The sequence below is a fragment of the Nerophis ophidion genome, linkage group LG19 (assembly GCF_033978795.1).
Source record: "Nerophis ophidion isolate RoL-2023_Sa linkage group LG19, RoL_Noph_v1.0, whole genome shotgun sequence".
In the NCBI taxonomy this organism is placed as follows: Eukaryota; Metazoa; Chordata; class Actinopteri; order Syngnathiformes; family Syngnathidae; genus Nerophis; species Nerophis ophidion.
This window is the reverse complement of record NC_084629.1, coordinates 15081474-15097854: the sequence shown is the minus strand read 5'-3', so window position 1 is coordinate 15097854 and position 16381 is coordinate 15081474. Positions and strand designations below refer to the sequence as shown.

Below are 16381 nucleotides of genomic sequence, written 5' to 3'. Positions count from 1 at the left end.
GTGTTTTAGTACACTTTTGAGCGCTATCATACAAAGCCGACAAAAATGTGTATTTTAATAAGTATAACTTTTTTTTCTTCTGCTTTTGTTCACACATAAATATGAACAAGGCTCCCTGCATCTTTTTTTTTTCCAATGAAAAGGGCCAAAAAAGTTTGGACATGCAAATACCAAACAAGCCAAGGCAGAGAAGGTTTCTCCACTTTTCTCTCCGAGTGCTGCAGGAAAAGTACACAAGTTTTCCAGCTGCAGTCTTGTTTCTGAAGGCGACATTCCAGCCAGTGCCTCAGGTCGATTTTCCACTTGGAAAACTGGGTAAATGCGCAGCGTCATCCAACCCCCACTCTCCCTAAAGCCTCTGGTTGGAGCGCACTTAGTTGTTTTTGCCCGCCAGCTCAGCTCGGTCTGAGGAGAACTTGCGGCTAAAAAGATGGCATCCCAGCTGCTGTGTTGGAGGCTGATGGGCCTCGTTGCCTTGCTGACCTTGTTGGCTTCTACAGGTAAGTTCTACCACTTTTTCTAGGATAGTCGTGTTGCGCAATCTTACATACACTTAATGGTGGGTGCTTTTCATTAAAAGTATAAATGACTTTTTGTTGCAACAAAAACATGTATGACATTTCACTGTTTGAAATGTAAACATAAAAGTCTTTAACTTCCTTGAAAAAGACCATAGAAATGCAATGCATTATTCGTATTAAAATGTTTTACCAATAAATTGGTCATGATGCAGAAAATTGTAAAAAAATAAAATAAAATGAAACATGTAATTTAAATAATGTAATAATAATATAATATAGAGATAAAAAAAAACAGTAAAAAAAATAAAGACTGAATGGTCTATTCTACTTTAATCTATTTTTATTATGTTGATTCTTATGTAATATGTATATAGTCATTAGACAGATATTGAATATATGCATGTATTCATTATTTGTCATGATGTTACAATATGCAAAAGCAAATGTACACATATAGGAAATAAAATGTAAAAAAATGGGGGAAATAAATGTATTATATATCAATCAATCAATGTTTATTTATATAGCCCCAAATCACAAATGTCTCAAAGGACTGCACAAATCATTATTACGACTACAACATCCTCGGAAGAACCCACAAATATATATATATATATATATATATATATATATATATATATATATATATATATATATATATATATATATATATATATATATATATATATCCATCCATCCATCCATCCATTTTCTACCGCTTATTCCCTTTCGGGGTCTGCAATGAGGTGGCGACTTGTCCAGGGTGTACCCCGCCTTCCGCCCGATTGTAGCTGAGATATATATATATATATATATATATATATATATATATATATATATATATATTACTATGCATTATATTCAGTGTAACAGTGATGAGAAAACAGATAAAATATGTCGAAAAAAATTAATAAGGAAAAATAATTTAAATAATACACATGTACACCCATTTTAGTTATTATTGAAATATTTGTTATGTGTTATAAATGTAAAATTGCTATGAGATAAAAAACAAAATACATTATTATAAAGGTTTTAAAAATTTTAATTTAAAGTATTTATTATGTATTCTATTTATCAAAATATATTGAATGTACGTAGTAATGAGACTGGACATTAGATATGTAAAAACATAAGAAATTATAAAGATAAAAACGGTTTGAAGTATAATAAAGTATTTTTAGGATTACGTTTTAAGTATTTATTATGTATCGTGATTGGACAGGAAACTATATAATAAAACGTAATAAATAAAACCTAATGAATATACAACACAATCAATTTATATCATAAAACACCAGAAATAAGTGAATAAAACATAATGAATATATAAAAACAATTAATTGATATTGTAAAACACAAGGAAATAACTGAATTAAAAAAAACATAATAAATAAAACATAATGAATGTATAAAAACATAAGCAATGTATATGATAAAAAACTAGAAATAAGTAAATATAATACACCGTGATGAATAAAACATAATAATATATAAAACAATCAATTTATATTATAAAACACCATAAAAAACTGAATATAATTTGAACTCTTTCCTGACCAAGTTTTAATCAGAATGTATGACTGCGTTTAATATACTTTATCCAGATGCCAAAAAAGAAGGAAGGGGCAAAAAAGGGAAGAAAAAATTGAGTCTTGTTGTTCATAAAGTGCTTTACAAAACATTTTTGCAATAAACGTCACACTCAATTGTACCAAATGTACTTTAAGGCACTCCAGCACTCAAACATTTAATACTAATGTCCTTAAGTGTCTAATTTTGCAGCTTTATTGATCCAAAAAGAAGATAAAAGGAAAGCAGATTATATACTAATAAATAGATTTACATGCGAATCGACTTCTTTTCTTTTTTAGCAGAGTTTACATTTGCATCTGGCATGAAAAGAAGGACATCATTCTTAAATCATTCTTAATGTCCTTAAGTGTCTAATTTTGCAGATTTATTGATCCAAAAAGAAGATAAAAGGAAAGCAGATTATATAATAATAAATAGATTTACATGCAAAACGGCTTCTTTTCTTTTTTAGCAGAGTTTACATTTGCATCTGGCATGAAAAGAAGGAAATCATTCTTAAATGTAAGTTTTTGGGCTGTTGTAGGGAGAGGGGTAACGTGTGTGTGTGTGTGTGTGTGTGTGTGTGTGTGTGTGTGTGTGTGTGTGTGAGTGTGTTCTAAAAGCGGGGGTAGGGAGAAAGATGTGGGCTCAAAAAAGGTAGGAAAAAAAAGAAAAAGTGCATATTAAGCCTTTTTTCAGAGGAAGGCAAAAGAGAATGGTACCATATACAGGTGAAACTCCCCAAAAATTTAATAATATTTAAGTTTGTTTATTCCAGTAATTAGAGTAACAAGGTAAACCTTGCATATGACATATAGGCTCATAACCTGCATCACATTTTTCTAGCCTTTCTTTGATGTAATTTAGATAAGGACTAAGAGCTTGGGAAAACCTTGTATTGAAAATCTCCAAAAATTGTGAGTTCCAAAAACTGTAAGCCATCCATCCATCCATTATTTACCGCTTATTCCCTTTTGCCAACATCATCAAAATGATAAGAAATACAGGCTTGACATACCTCACGTTGCAAGTAAAGAGTTTATAACATTTCATGTTAAAGTGAAATTACTGACAGGAATTTACTTTTACATGAAATTCAAATGTTTTCAGTTGCTTGTGTGGCAAGGAGAAATTGTGTGATGATAGCTGAGTCAAAACCAAAATACAACAATTAAAAAATAAATAAAAATGAATTTAATATGCTACATGTAAATCCATCCATCCATTTCCTACCGCTTATTCCCTTTGGGGTTGCGGGGGGCGCTGGTGCCAATCTCAGCTACAATCGGGCGGAATGCGGGGTAAATGTAATTTTTAATTACTTTTTCCATTTATAATCTATCAATCAATATTTATTTATATAGCCTTAAATATTATATATATATATATATATATATATATATATATATATATATATATATATATATATATTGTGTGTGTGTACACAAATAATACTTTATATTAAATGTGTAAAAAGTTAATTCTTAAATTTGTCTTAGTTTTTAAATAAAAAATATAAATTAAATCATATTTTTGCAAAGTCTCAAATTCGAAAAAGCAGAAGTTGAGTAATATTTTTCGGGGGATTTTTTGGGGATACTACCACAAAAACATACCCTATATGGCAAAAAGAAAATGTGTGACGAGAACCACAGAACAGGAAGTTAAAGTACCAAAGATTGTCACACACACACGAGGAGTGGTGAAATTTGTCCTCTGCATTTGACCCATCACTATTAATCACCCCCTGGGAGGTGAGGGGAGCAGTGGGCAGCAGTGGTGCCACGCCCAGGATTCATTTTGGTGATTTAACCCCCAATTCCATCACCTTGATGCTGAGTGCCAAGCAGGGAGGTAATGAGTCCCATTTTCATAGTCTTTGGTATGACTCGACCGGGGTTTGAACTCACAACCAACTAATCTCAGGGCGGACACTCTAACCACAAGCCCACCGAGTAGGTAGAAATTGAATAGTAGAAATTGAACGTATTAGTAAATAGTAAAGGCACATACATCATTTCAAGTACAACTGAATTCCTACCGAGAAAAGGCTAAAGGCTGTAGCTAATAAAGCAAAATGGGATCTGACCCAAGGATGTCATTGTGGCTTTTGCAGCCCTTTGAGACACTTGTGATTTACGGCTATAAAAATAAACTTTGATTGATTGAAAATGGCTGATGATGCAAGCATGAAAATGACCCGAGAAGTCCAGCAGTAGCTTTAAAATACAGATGTCCGTTAATAACGGACTACCGATATTATCAGCCAATAAATGCTTCAAAATGTAATGTCGGGAATTATCGGTATTGGTTTATAAAATGTATGACTTTTTTAAACGAGCTGTGTACACGGACGTAGGGAGAAGTAGAGAGCGCCAATAAACCTTAAAGACACTACCTTTGCGTGCCGGCCCAATCGCATAATATCTACAGCTTTACACACACACACAAGTGAATGCAATGCATACTTGGTCAACAGCCATTCAGGTCACACTGAGGGTGGCCGTACAAACAACTTTAACACTGTTCTAAACATGCGCCACACTGTGAACCCACACCAAACAAGAATGATGAATACATTTCGGGAGAACATCCACACCGTAACACAACATAAACACAACGGAACAAAAACCCAGAAAGCCTGGCGGCACTAACTCCTCCGGGATGCTACAATACAGCCCCCCCGCTACCTCCTACTCCCCCCACCTACCTCAACTTCCTCATGCTTTCTCAGGGAGAGCATGTCCCAAATTCCAAGCTGCTGTTTTGAGGCATGTTAAAAAAAATAATGCACTTTTACGACTTTAATAATAAATATGGCAGTGCTATGCTGGCATTTTTTTCCATAACTTGAGTTGATTTTTTTTGGGAAAACCTTGTTAGATTTATTAATGTATCCAGCGGGGCATCACAACAAAATTAGGCACAATAATGTGTTAATTTCACGACTGTATAGATCGGTATCGGTTGATATCGGTATCTGTAATTAAGAGTTGGACAATACCGGAATATCGGATATCGCCCTAAAAGCCATTATCGGACATCTCTACTTTAAAACGCTTTTCAGTGTCAGAAACATGTCTGCCAAACGACTTCAAATAGTCAGTTTTAATTGATTTTAACTGTATTACAGTGTAACTTAGAAAAAATATAATATACTTTAAAATATTGGACGGGCCGTATATCTAAACATACATAATACATTTAAAATCCAAAAATATTTTAAAATAATCTAACAATGTCCATATTAAATACTGGTAACATGTTCCCTTTATATTAGTTCCAATGGGAAAACTAAGACACCAAGTGTGTTTGCTTTGTACTTCTCATAAATAAGTTGAAGTGAGACGTCAAAAAAAGATTGTCTCTTGCCCTAACAGAAGTGACAAGCGATGGCAAGAAACTGCACCAGCTTTTAAGAAAACGAGATGGTATGTGCCTCACATGACGTATTGAACGCAGCATGCCAGCTAATGCAAGACATGTATCCAGAATGTTAATATTTTTATCCCCCCCAACATGTATTTCCTACCTTCGTCATCCATCTAGTGGCAGGAGAGGCAGCTGCATCGACCTCCTCCAAGGCCTCAGTGGCCATGCCTCCATCCAAAGCTCAAGAGTTTCTGGCAAAGCTGAGTCGCACCAAGAGGAACATTTGGGACCGCAGCAGGCCGGACGTGCAGCAATGGATTATGCAGTTTATGTACATGGGCTACGACGAGCAGGTGGGATACAAGGAAACATGTTAGTCACGTTAAAACTGGAAAATCAGTACAGAAAATGTGTATATATATATATATATATATGTTTTTATACAGTGTATATATACATACATATATGTATATGTACAAGCCCATTTCCATATGAGTTGGGAAATTGTGTTAGATGTAAAAATAAACGGAATACAATGATTTGCAAATTCTTTTCAACCCATATTCAATTAAACGCACTACAAAGACAACATATTTGAGGTTCAAACTCATAAACTTTATTTTTTTTTTGCAAATAATTAACTTAAAATTTCATGGCTGCAACACGTGTCAAAGTAGTTGGGAAAGGGCATGTTCACCAATGTGTTTCATCACCTTTTCTTTTAACAACACTCAGTAAACGTTTGGTAACTGAGGAAACTAATTGTTGAAGCTTTGAAAGTGGAATTCTTTCCCATTCTTGTTTTATGTAGAACTTTAGTCCTTCAACAGTTTGGGGTCTCGGCTGTCGTATTTTACGCTCCATAATGCGCCACACATTTTCGATGGGAGACAGGCCTGGACTGCAGGCGGGCCAGGAGAGTGCCCGCACTCTTTTTTTTACAAAGCCACGATGTTGTAACACGTGCTGAATGTGGTTTGGCATTGTCTTGCTGAAAAAGACGGCACTTAGATGGCAGCATATGTTGTTCCAAAATCTGTATGTACATTTCAGCATTAATGGTGCCTTCACAGATGTGTAAGTTACCCATGCCTTGGATACTAATGCACCCCCATACCATCACCGATGCTGGTTTTTGAACTTTGCGTAGGTAACAGTCTGAATGGTTCGCTTCACCTTTGGTCCAGATGACACGATGTAGAATATTTCCAAAAACAATTTGTAATGTGGACTCGTCAGACCACGGAACACTTTTCCACTTTACATCAGTCCATCTTAGATGATCTCGGGCCCAGAGAACCCGGCGGCGTTTCTGGATGTTGTTGATAAGTGGCTTTCACTTTGCATAGTAGAGCTGTAACTTGCGCTTACAGATGTAGCGACGAACGGTATTTAGTGACGGTGGTTTTCTGAAGTGTTCCTGAGCCCACGTGGTGATATCCTTTAGAGATTGATGTCGGTTTTCGATACAGTGCCGTCTGAGGGATCGAAGGTCACGGTCATTCAATGTTGTTTTCCGGCCATGCCGCTTACGTGGAGTGATTTCTTCCGATTCTCTGAACCTTTTGATGATATTATGGACCGTAGATGTTGAAATCCCTAAATTCCTTGCAATTAGACTTTGAAAAACGTTGCTCTTAAACTGTTTGACTATTTGCTCACGCAGTTATGGAAAACGGGGTGTACCTCGCCCCATACTTTCCTGTGAAAGGTGTTTTTATACCCAATCATGGCACCCACCTGTTCCCAATTAGCCTGCACACATGTGGGATGTTCCAAATAAGTGCTTGATGAGCATTTCTCAACTTTATCAGTATTTATTGCCACCTTTCCCAACTTATTTGTCACGTGTTGCTGGCATCAAATTCTAAAGTTAATGATTATTTGCAAAAACATTTTTTTTATCAGTTTGAACATCAAATATGTTGTCTTTGTAGCATATTCAACTGAATATGGGTTGAAAATGATTTGCAAATCATTGTATTTTGTTTATATTTACAACTAACACAATTTCCCAACTTATATGGAAACGGGGTTTGTATATACGTTGTCAAAAGTTTACATACACTTGTAAAGAACATAATGTCATGGCTGTCTTGAGTTTCCAATCATTTCTACAGCTGTTATTTTTTTGTGATAGAGTGATTGGAGCACATACTTGTTGGTCACAAAAACATTCATGAAGTTTGGTTCTTTTATGATTTTATTATGGGTCTACTGAAATTGTTAGCAAATCCGCTGGGTCAAAAGTATACATACAGCAATGTTAATATTTGGTTACATGTCCCTTGGCAAGTTTCACTGCAATAAGGCGCATTTGGTAGCCATCCACAAGCTTCTGGTTGAGTTTTTGACCACTCCTCTTGACACAATTGGTGCAGTTCAGCTAAATGTATTGGTTTTCTGACATTGACTTGTTTCTTCAGCATTGTCCACATGTTCTCAATGGGGTTTAAGCCAGGACTTTGAGAAAGCCATTCTAAAAACCTAATTCTAGCCTGATTTAGCCATTCCTTTACCACTTTTGACGTATTTTTGGGGTCATTGTCTTGTTGGAACTCTCCTACTGCGCCCAAGACCCAACCTGATCACAGAACTTTCCTCTAGAAGCTCTTATCTTTGTCAATGTGATGTCAGATGAAACAAAAATTGAGATGTTTGGCCACAATACCCATGTTTGGAGGAGAAAAGGTGAGGCCTTTAATCCCAGGAACACCACCCTACCGTCAAGCATGGTGGTGGTAGTATTATGCTCTGGGTCTGTTTTGCTGCCAATGGAACTGGTACTTTACAGAGAGTAAATGGGCCAATGAAAAAGGAGGATTGCCTCCAAATTCTTCAGGACAACCTAAAATCATCAGCCCGGAGGTTGGGTCTTGGGCGCAGTTGGGTGTTCCAACAGGACAATGACCCCAAACACACGTCAAAAGTGGTAAAAGAATGGCTAAATCAGGCTAGAATTAAGGTTTTAGAATGGCCTTCCCAAAGTCCTGACTTAAACGTGTAGAGAATGCTGATAAACAAGTCCATGTCAGAAAACCAACATATTTAGCTGAACTGGACCAATTTTGTCAAGAGTGATCAGAATTTCAACCAGAAGCTTGCCAAAAGCGTGTGAATGGCTACCAAAAGCGCCTTATTGCAGTGAAATTGCTGTATGTATACTTTTGACCCAGCAGATTTGCTCACATTTTCAGACCCATAATAAATACATAAAAAAAACGAACTTCATGAATGCTTTTTGTGACCAACAAATATGTGCTCCAATCACAAAAAAAAAAATAAGAGTTGTAAAAATAATTGGAAACTCAAGACAGCCATGACTTTACATTCTTTACAAGTGTATGTAACCCTTTGACCATGACTGTACATACGCATATACACATATTCATATACAGTATACATTAGAGATGCGCGTTTGCGGTCTCATCCGCGGAGTCCGGGTAAGATGATGAAAAAATAGATTTTAATTATATTCGGGCGGGTGACGGTTTAACCATCCGGAAATATTTGAAATACATGGTTCTGGGATCGGTATCCTTTTCCATTCAAAGAGCCATTTAAGACCCGTGTCAAAAAGCATAGAAAACAATAGGAGACGCTATTATTCTCTAGAATAACTGTCGGTAGTCACCCAGATAACAAGTATTAGGGCGTGCTATGAAGCCATTGGCTTTGTCGCCTTCTACAACATGTACGAATTGCTTGTCATTCCAGCAACATGTTGTGTGTGGCTTCCGCGGCAACACGCACACGACTGCAAGGCACACTGGGTGACACAGAGTACACTAATGGTTGTGATATAAACAATTTTAACACTCTTAGTAATATGCGCCACGCTGTGAAGCCACACCAATAAAGAACAACAACAACATTTTGGGAGAACATCCTCACAGTAACACAACATAAACGCAACACAACAAATACCCATTATCCTTTGTATTCATGACACTTCCTGACTATTTTATACACCCCTAGCAGGTTGGGGGCGCGGGGGTACAAAATATATTCAGGATGTTTCACGGATACAAAGGATTCTGGGTATTTGTTATATGTTGCGTTTATGTTGTGTTACTGTGAGGATGTTTTCCCGAAATGTGTTTGTCAATCTTGTACTGTGTGGCTTCACAGCGTGGCGCATATTAGTAAGTGTTAAAGTTGTTTATATCACAACCATCAGTGTACTCTGTATCACCCAGTATGCCTTCCAATCTTGTACGTGTGATTGCGGAAGCTGCACACAACATGTTGCCGGACTAACAATTGGTTCGTACATGTTGTTGAAGGTGTTAAAGGTAATGGCTTCACAGCACGCCCTTATTCTTGTCATCATGATGAACGCTAAAGGATAGTCGGAAGAAGGTTAGCGGCTCCAATTGTCTTCATTACTCTGTGAAACAGGTTTAAAATAGCTCTGTGAGTGGTAAAGGCGGCCGACCTCTGATGTATTTCAGCGGGCGGTTGGCGAGCGGGTACGGTTCCGATAAAATGTTGGTTCGGGTGGACGGCGGGTGGATGACGACTTTCTCCGATAAAAATTTGGTTCGAGTGGATGGCGGGTGGATGGCAACTTTGGTAATTCGGTTGCGGATGATATAATTGCCTATCCGCGCATCTCTAGTATGCATGTATATGTATGGTATTGTATATATATATATGTATATATACATATATATATACAGTATAAATATATATATATATAGATATATATACAGTATATATATACATACACACACACATACAAACCCCGTTTCCATATGAGTTGGGAAATTGTGTTAGATGTAAATATAAATGAAATACAATGATTTGCAAATCATTTTCAACCCATATTCAGTTGAATATGCTACAAAGACAACATATTTGATAATCAGACTGATAAACACTTTTTTTGTGTGCAAATAATCATTAACTATAGAATTTGATGCCGGCAACATGTGACAAAGAAGTTGGGAAAGGTCGCAATGAATACTGATAAAGTTGAAGAATTATCATCAAACAGTTATTTGGAACATCCCACAGGTGTGCAGGCTAATTGGGAACAGGTGGGTGCCATGATTGGGTATAAAAGCAGCTTCCGAGAAATGCTCAGTCTTTCAGAAACAGGGATTGGGAAACGGTCACCACTTTGTGAACAAATAGATGAGCAAATTGTCAAACAGTTTAAGAACAACATTTCTCAACGAGCTATTGCAAGAAATTTCGGAATTTCACCATCTATGGTCCGTAAAATCATCAAAAGGTTGAGAGAATCTGGAGAAATCACTGCATGTAAGCGATGATAAAACAGACCTTCGTTCCCTCAAGCGGTACTGCATCAAAAAGCGACATCAGTGTGTAAAGGATATCACCACATGGGCTCAGGAACACTTCAGAAAACCACTGTCAGTAACTACAGTTTGTCGCTACATCTGTAAGTGCAGGTTAAACTACTATGCAAAGCCAAAGCCATTTATCAACGACACCCAGAAACGGGGGCAACTTCGCTGGACCCGAGCTCAGCTAAGATGGACTGCTGCAAAGTGGGAAAGAGTACTGTGGTCTGACGAGTCCACATTTCAAATTGTTTTTTGGAAACGGTGAACGTCGTGTCCTCCGGACCAAAGAGGAAAAGAACTGTTCTAGGTGCAAAGTTGAAAAGCCAGAATATGTGATAGTATGGGGGTGTATTAGTGCCCAAGGCATGGGTAACTTACACATCTGTGAAGGCACCATTAATGCTGAATGGTCCATACAGGTTTTGGAGCAACATATGATGCCATCCAAGCAACGTTATCATGGACGCCCCTGCTTTTTTCAGCAAGACAACGCCAAGTCACTTTTTAAAACAGCGTGGCTTCATAGTAAAAGAGTGCGGGTACTAGACTGGCTTGCCTGTAGTCCAGACCTGTCTCCCATTGAAAATGTGGCGCAATATGAAGCCTAAAATACCCCAAGCTGTACATAAAACATCCATCCATCCATCCACTTTCTACCGCTTATTCCCTTTTGGGGTCGCGGGGGGCGCTGGCGCCTATCTCAGCTACAATCGGGCGGAAGGCGGGGTACACCCTGGACAAGTCGCCACCTCATCGCAGTACATAAAACAAGAATGGGAAAAAATTACACCTGAAAAGCTTAAAAAAATGTGTTTCCTCAGTTTTCAAAGGTTTAATGAGTATTGTTAAAAGAAATGGTGATGTAACACAGTGGTGAACATGACCTTTCCCAACTACTTTGGCACATGTTGCGGCCATGAAATTCTAAGTTAATTATTTGCAAAAAAAAAATAAAGTTTATGAGTTTGAACCTCAAATATCTTGTCTTTGTAGTGTATTCAACTGAATATGGGTTGAAAAGGATTTGCAAATCATTGTATTCTGTTTATATTTACATCCAACACAATTTCCCAACTCATATAGAAACGAGGTTTGTATACTGTATATATAAATGGCTACTTTTAATATTTTAATATACATGAATTACTTTTTTTTGGCCAATCATTGATGATTTTATATAATTGTATCAAACTATTGGTGTATTATAAGGATTACTGACAAAAAAAACAACAAAACGTAATGCATATTCTGGTTATATTTTCCAAATTCTATATTTAAAAAAACTAAAATGATCAAACTATACAAATATTTTCTAAATTTGATTACTTTTATTGCATTTTTTTGGTCTAAGAAATTCAGAATTACAAATTACATAATTGTTTCTTGTTTGAAATATTAAAGAAAACACGTGCAACATGAAATACCTTCTAAATGTTAATATATATATATATATATTTCAGTAATGCGGACGTTGTACCGATCCGTTGTGGTAAAGAAGGAGCTGAGCCGGAAGGCAAAGCTCTCAATTTACCGGTCGATCTAGGTTCCCATCCTTACCTATGGTCATGAGCTTTGGGTCATGACCGAAAGGATAAGATCACGGGTACAAACCGCCGAAATGAGTTTCCTCCGCCGTGTGGCGGGGCTCTCCCTTAGAGATAGGGTGAGAAGCTCTGTCATCCGGGAGGAACTCAAAGTAAAGCCGCTGCTCCTTCACATCGAGAGGAGCCAGATGAGGTGGATCGGGCATCTGGTCAGGATGCCACCCACGTCCAACCGGTAGGAGGCCACGGGGAAGACCCAGGACACGTTGGGAAGACTATGTCTCCCGGCTGGCCTGGGAACGCCTCGGGATCCCCCGGGAAGAGCTAGACGAAGTGGCTGGGGAGAGGGAAGTCTGGGCTTCCCTGCTTAGGCTGTTGCCCACGCGACCCGACCTCGGATAAGCGGAAGATGATGGATGGATGGATGGATGGATGGATGTTAATATATTTGTCTAAACTAAGCCTAATTCCATTTTTTTTTTTTACAGAAACTTACTTAATGATATAATTAAAAAATATAAAAATTGCCCTATCCACCCATTTTTGTACCGCTTGTCCCGTTCGGAATCGCTGGGGGTGCTGGAGCCTGCCTCAGCTGCATTGGGGCGGAAGGCGGCGTACACCCTGGACAAGTCACCACCTTATTGCAGTCTGTATCAATGCAATCTGTTTTATTCTTTTGATGCATTTTTTTTTAATTAAGGTGTTCAGAAAAAGTGTGGCTTCACCCTTGTGGCTGCTGCTGCGTCCAACCAGTCTTCCTCTCAGTGAAGGACCACCAAGACAGTATAGCAATGTTATCAAGTTTTACTTAAGTTTTAGGAGACCAGCCCTCACAATGCTATGAATAGAAGCGGTCTAAAAATCCAACGGAAAGATTCAACTTATTTAGTATGAAAACAGCTCCGTCCAGCCCAGAAAGAAAGAGATCCTTTTTTTTTTCTAAAGCGATAAGGCATACTCCACAAAAAGGGAGTACATTATACTCCAAAATAGACATTCCAGCGCCTTCAAGGTGAAACATAGAGTTTACCAATGTACCTAAAGTAAAAACCCAAAGTGTACACATGGGAAAATATTATTTGCTTAAAACATGGATAAAAAAGGAACTTTTAAAAATATACATGCCTTCTCCACACTGCTAAAAGCACTGTATGTTACGACTTCGGGCACAGCTTGAAAAGTAAAATCCTTTTTAATAATTTTAAAAAGTGAAAGCCATACACTACACAGATTAAATGAAACACTGTGAAATACTTCCAAGCCCATATCACTTGTAATTTTGGCGATTTAAACATTTCCATATTTATGCTCTGTAGCTGTACTGTACATGTGAAAATGAAGAGGAGCTGTTACTTCACACTCATGCAAGTATAGTGTGTGCAGTAGTTGCCAAACTGGAGCACTTCATTAGCATATATTTGCATGCTGCCTCACACATGCCTGACATTTTGCGGCGGCTAAAAAAATGTTAAAGCGGCACCACTCCAGGTCACAAGCATGGATTAAATATAAGCGGTCAGTGGATTTAGTATTAAAGCGTATATATTAATGCGGCACATGTGTCGCATGTGTAAATAACACATCAGATGGTATTCACAGGGAGGGGGCCAAGCAGGGAGACAATTAACACACACTTGTAATACACGAGGGTCTTGTACACTCGCATGACACCTCTGTGGACGACCTTTGCCGCCGCGTCCCTGAAAGGTCAAAGCTGTCAAAAGCTTTGTTGGCCTTTTCACCGAGCACGTTTGTTCCTTCTTTGTGGCCAGAGGCTGGAGACCGACCTGTCCTACTGGATGGACCACGCACGCTCCTCCGACCAGGGACGACAGCATCACTACGACGAGAACGCGGCCATCGGCCCGCGTGACCCAAACTCCTACCGACACGGCGCCAACGTCAACTATGACTACTATTAGCGCCACTGACGTGACGACAACGCCCGCTTCCTGCTCACAACCCAACAGCGTAGACACAAAACACACAGGCTTGTTGTGGAGGAAAATGAAGTCAAAATGTTATGATGTCATGACGAAGAAACAACAATCAATAAACATGCTTTCCTAGAAGTCTAGAGTTTCTTCAACTTTTTACTCAAAACAGACAAAAATATTTTGAAACATTCCTATGCCTTAAAGGCCTACTAAAACCCACTACTACCCACCACGCAGTCTGATAGTTTATATATCAATGATGAAATATTAACATTGCAACACATGCCAATACGGCCTTTTCAGTTTACTAAATTGCAATTTTAAATTTCCCGCGGAGTTTCTTGTTGAAAACATCGCGGAATGATGACGCGTGCGCGTGACGCCCCGGGTTGGAGGGGACATAGCGCAGCACCATTTGCGGCTAAAAGTCGCCTCTTTTCATCGTGCATCCATCCATCCATCCATTTTCTTCCGCTTATCCGAGGTCGGGTCGCGGGGGCAGCAGCCTAAGCAGGGAAACCCAGACTTCCCTCTCCCCAGCCACTTCGTCTAGCTCTTCCCGGGGGATCCCGAGGCGTTCCCAGGCCAGCCGGGAGACATAGTCTTCCCAACGTGTCCTGGGTCTTCCCCGTGGCCTCCTACCGGTTGGACGTGCCCTAAACACCTCCCTAGGGAGGCGTTCGGGTGGCATCCTGACCAGATGCCCGAACCACCTCATCTGGCTCCTCTCGATGTGGAGGAGCAGCGGTTTTACTTTGAGCTCCTCCCGGATGGCAGAGCTTCTCACCCTATCTCTAAGGGAGAGCCCCGCCACCCGGCGGAGGAAACTCATTTCGGCCGCTTGTACCCGTGATCTTATCCTTTCGGTCATGATCCAAAGCTCATGTCCATAGGTGAGGATGGGAACGTAGATCGACCGGTAAATTGAGAGCTTTGCCTTTCGGCTCAGCTCCTTCTTCACCACAACGGATCGATACCCTTTTCATCGTGCAATTAAACAGTATTCTGGACATCTGTGTTGCTGAATCTTTTGCAGTTTGTTCAATTAATAATGGAGAAGTCAAAGTAGAAAGATGGAGGTGGGAAGCTTTAGCCTTTAGCCACACAAACACACGGTGTTTCCTTGTTTAAAATTCCCGGAGGTGACGCTTTACTATGGAAGCGATCATGGTTCCCGACCACTTGTCAACCGGCAGGGTTCGGTGAGAAAATTGTGGTAAAAAGTCGCCTCTTACCGGAGATCAGCTGAGCTTGCGCCGTCCATGCAGCTGCCGTCGACTTCCCTGGCGTCAAGACACCTGTGGACACACCCCTCCGACTATCAGGTACTATTTAATCTCACTAAAACACTAACAACACAATAGAAAGATAAGGGATTTGCCAGAATTATCCTAGTAAATGTGTCTAAAAACACCTGAATCTGTCCCAATGCAATCGCCTTTTTTTTTTTTTTTTTTTTAGTCCTTCGCTATCATCATCCACAAATCTTTCATCCTCGCTCAAATTAATGGGGAAATTGTCGCTTTCTCGGTCCGAATAGCTCTTGCTGTTGGAGGCTCACATTAAAAAAACAATGTGATGACGTGGGGAGCCCTCACCCTTGTGACGTCATCATCTGCTACTTCCAGTAAAGCAAAGGCTTTTTTATTAGCGACCAAAAGTTGCGAACTTTATCGTCGATGTTCTCTACTAAATCCTTTCAGCAAAAATATGGCAATATGGCGAAATGATCAAGTATGACACATAGAATGGACCTCCTATCCCCGATTAAATAAGAACATCTCATTTCAGTAGGCCTTCATTGTTTTTGAACAACAATAAATAAACATGCTTTCCTAGAAGTCCAGAGTTTCTTCAACTTTCTACTCAAAACAGACGGAACTGACAAAAAAGTATTTTATTTTGAAACATTCCTATGCCTTAATGTTTTTTTCCCGGTTTATTGTGTTTGAAAAAGTCCAACAATATCACTTAGCATTGTACATCGAGTGCTTAAAACATTTTGTTTTACAATGTATTGCAACTATTCGTCCATTTTCTACCGCTTGTCCCTTTCGGGGTTGCTGGAGCATATCCCAGCTGCACTCGGGCGGAAGGCAGGGTACACCAGAGTT

General features: G+C 38.9%; 1 protein-coding gene across 1 annotated transcript; it reads left to right on the top strand.

Moving 5' to 3' along the window:
* Nucleotides 1-215: 215 nt before the first annotated feature.
* ecrg4a (ECRG4 augurin precursor a) lies at nucleotides 216-14402 on the top strand. The gene is made up of 4 exons (XM_061879287.1): nucleotides 216-500; nucleotides 5477-5527; nucleotides 5646-5821; nucleotides 14103-14402. The coding sequence occupies exons 1-4, from the start codon at nucleotides 431-433 to the stop codon at nucleotides 14250-14252; spliced, it is 447 nt and encodes a 148-aa protein (XP_061735271.1). The 5' UTR covers nucleotides 216-430; the 3' UTR covers nucleotides 14253-14402.
* The last annotated feature ends 1979 nt before the right edge of the window (nucleotides 14403-16381 follow it).

What these genes read in the sequence shown, in the direction of transcription:
- ecrg4a (XM_061879287.1), top strand. Translation starts at nt 431, where the DNA reads ATGGCATCCCAGCTGCTGTGTTGGAGGCTGATGGGCCTCGTTGCCTTG. An exon ending in GACCTTGTTGGCTTCTACAG is followed by an intron (nt 501 to 5,476) that starts GTAAGTTCTACC and finishes TTGCCCTAACAG; the next exon opens with AAGTGACAAGCGATGGCAAG. An exon ending in GCTTTTAAGAAAACGAGATG is followed by an intron (nt 5,528 to 5,645) that starts GTATGTGCCTCA and finishes TCATCCATCTAG; the next exon opens with TGGCAGGAGAGGCAGCTGCA.